At 66.9% G+C, this 2,812-nt stretch overlaps 1 protein-coding gene across 1 annotated transcript; it reads left to right on the plus strand.

The window, feature by feature from the left end:
* Positions 1-338: 338 nt before the first annotated feature.
* EMIHUDRAFT_253292 (hypothetical protein) lies at positions 339-2,799 on the plus strand (the record flags this gene model as incomplete). Its single annotated transcript, XM_005785045.1, has 3 exons — positions 339-1,949; positions 2,091-2,396; positions 2,524-2,799. Coding segments are annotated over 3 exons (2,193 nt in total), but the record flags the coding sequence as incomplete, so codon positions are not given.
* Between the last annotated feature and the right edge of the window lie 13 nt (positions 2,800-2,812).

The following is a 2,812-nucleotide window of genomic DNA, read 5'->3' on the forward strand; positions in this document are numbered from 1 at the left end:
CGCCGGCGCTCGCCCTCGCGGCGTCTGCCTTGCGCAAACCCGACAAGGCTGCGGAGCTCCTGCTCCACCAAGACGTCCTCGGGGGGACGCTGTTCGGTGCCCGTCCGGACGTCGCCACCTTCCATCCAACCTTCTCCATCCCGTTCAACATCTCCAAGTTCAGCGGCGCCGCCTCGCGCGCCGCCGCCCCGACCACCGTCAAGCCCATCGGCGCCGCGGCCGACGCCGAGCTCGCCTCCTTTGGCGAGACCACCGGCGCGGTCAAGAATGGCGACGTCTCGCTCGCCGACTCCACCGCCAACTCCCTCCCTTCACAGAATGAGCCTGCCCCGGGCTTCATGGGTGCCCTCATGGGGTGCCTTGGCGTCTCTGTCGTGGCGCTGAGTTGGAGAGGCTCCACGGCCAGCAAGACCGGCCCCGACAAGGTCCAGAAGCGCTCGAGGCTCGCCAAGAAGATCGAGGACATGGCAATGGCTGGCAGCACTGGTGTTTGCCGCACTCAGATCTTCTTCTACTTCTTCTGCTTTGTCGCAATGGTCGGCCTGTGCGGCGTGACCTTCGAGGCCTTCGTCGTGAGGTACACTCGGGGGCGCGGCGCTGCTGGGAAGGCCCGGAGGCTTGTCGAGACGGGCCTCGCCGGCGCGGGAGCTTTGCGGCTGGGGCGGGTCGCCTCGCTCGAGCCATCCCGATCCGCCGCACAAGTCCGCGTGGCCGCCGCCGCGCTGCTCGTCGGCAGGGTGGCCGCGTCTGCCACGGATCCATCAGGTGAGCTCCTGCCGTCAGCGGCAGCTCTCTCACCGGAGCCACCACACCATGGCCGAAAGCTCTCTCACTGCGAAGCCAGTGGCCTCTGTGGCTACTGCTCCGCTTGCCCAACTTGCAGTGGCGTTGGCGGCAGCTGCTCCTCTTGCTGCCCTCAGCGCTCACCCCCACCGCCCTCTCCGACACCGCCTCTTCTACCCGACATGGTGCAGCTGGGCTGCGATTTCGAGGTCGACACTTGCATCTGGAACGACACCGCGCCGGACGGGTACACTTGGACGCGCACGAGCGGCGGCACGCCGTCTCCAGGCACAGGCCCGAGCGGCGACCACACCACTGGCTCGGGCTACCACATCTTCACCGAGGCCACTGGAACGTACAACAAGCTGCACCGGCTCGAGAGCCCGCGCTTCTCGCTCCAGCAGGACGCCACCCTCTCCTTCTTCTACCACATGTACGACTCTTACAGCTCGGACATGGGCACCCTCTCCGTCGAGACCTACAACAACGAGACGGGCTGGTCGACGCTCTGGAGCAGGAATGGCAACCAGGGCAATAGCTGGCTCGACGCGGCGGTCATCCTACCCGCCTCGACGACTCAGGTGCGCTTCAACGGTGAGACGGGGCCGGGCTGGAGCTCGGACATGGCGCTGGACGACGTCTCCTTCTCGCAGTTTGCGCCTCCGTCGCTGCCGCCTCTTCCGCCCTCTCCGCCACCTCTTCTACCCGACATGGTGCAGCTGAGCTGCGATTTCGAGGGTGACATGTGCGTCTGGAACGACACCGCGCCGGACGGGTACACTTGGACGCGCACGAGCGGCGGCACGCCGTCGCCAGGCACAGGCCCGAGCGGCGACCACACCACTGGCTCGGGCTACTACATCTTCACCGAGGCCACTGGAACGTACAACAAGCTGCACCGGCTCGAGAGCCCGCGCTTCTCGCTCCAGCAGGACGCCACCCTCTCCTTCTTCTACCACATGTACGACGCCTACAGCTCGGACATGGGCACCCTCTCCGTCGAGACCTACAACAACGAGACGGGCTGGTCGACGCTCTGGAGCAGGAATGGCAACCAGGGCAATAGCTGGCTCGACGCGGCGGTCATCCTACCCGCCTCGACGACTCAGGTGCGCTTCAACGGTGAGACGGGGCCGGGCTGGAGCTCGGACATGGCGCTGGACGACGTCTCCTTCTCGCAGTTTACGCCTCCGTCGCCGCCGCCGTCGCCGCCGTCGCTGCCCCCTCCGCCGCCGCCCTCTCCGCCGCCGCCGCCTCTGTCGCCTCTGCCGCCGCTCTCCCCGGACTTTGTCGCCGCGTCGAGCGAGGCTAAGCTCCGCTCCCTGATCGCGGAGGCTGCTGTTTCGCAAGCCGACGTCTCAATCTACCTGCCGCCCAGGGCAGACTTCAAGCTGGGCAGCCATATCAGCTGCGGCTCCGACATCAACGTGACCGTCGCGAGCAGCGGCGAGGGCGCGACGCTCGACGGCCAGGAACAGACCAGGCTCTTTTACCTGTCGGGCGGCTGCAGCCTCACCCTGCGGGGGCTGACCCTCGTCAACGGGAGGACGAGCATTTACGGCGGCGTTGTGTACGCGGACGGCGCAGGCGACGTCGAGATCATCGAGTCGACGGTCAGAGATTGCTCGGCTTATGTGCGCCGCGTAGAGCTAGCCGCGCCCATGCAGCGCCGCACGGCAGCGAGGCGAGAGATAGAGAGGGCCACGGCTGCCTCACCCCGCTCTCTCCTCGCAACCGCAGAACGGCGGCGTCGTCTACGCGTCTAGCAGCGGTGCGGTCTCGATCATCGACTCGACGGTCAGAGACTGCTCTGCTGTCTCTGTGCGCCGCGTAGAGCTAGCCGCCCTGCAGCGCCTCACGGCAGTGGGGCGAGAGATGAAGAGGGTCCACGGCTGCCTCACCCCGCTCTCCTCGCAACCGCAGTCCGGCGGCGTCGTCTACGCGGATCAGAACAGCGGTGTGGTCTCGATAATCGACTCCGATGTGAGGGACTGCTCGGCTGGCAATGTGCGCCGCGTAGAGCTAGCCG

This window comes from Emiliania huxleyi, assembly GCF_000372725.1.
Source record: "Emiliania huxleyi CCMP1516 chromosome Unknown EMIHUscaffold_1644, whole genome shotgun sequence".
Taxonomy (NCBI): Eukaryota; Haptophyta; order Isochrysidales; family Noelaerhabdaceae; genus Emiliania; species Emiliania huxleyi.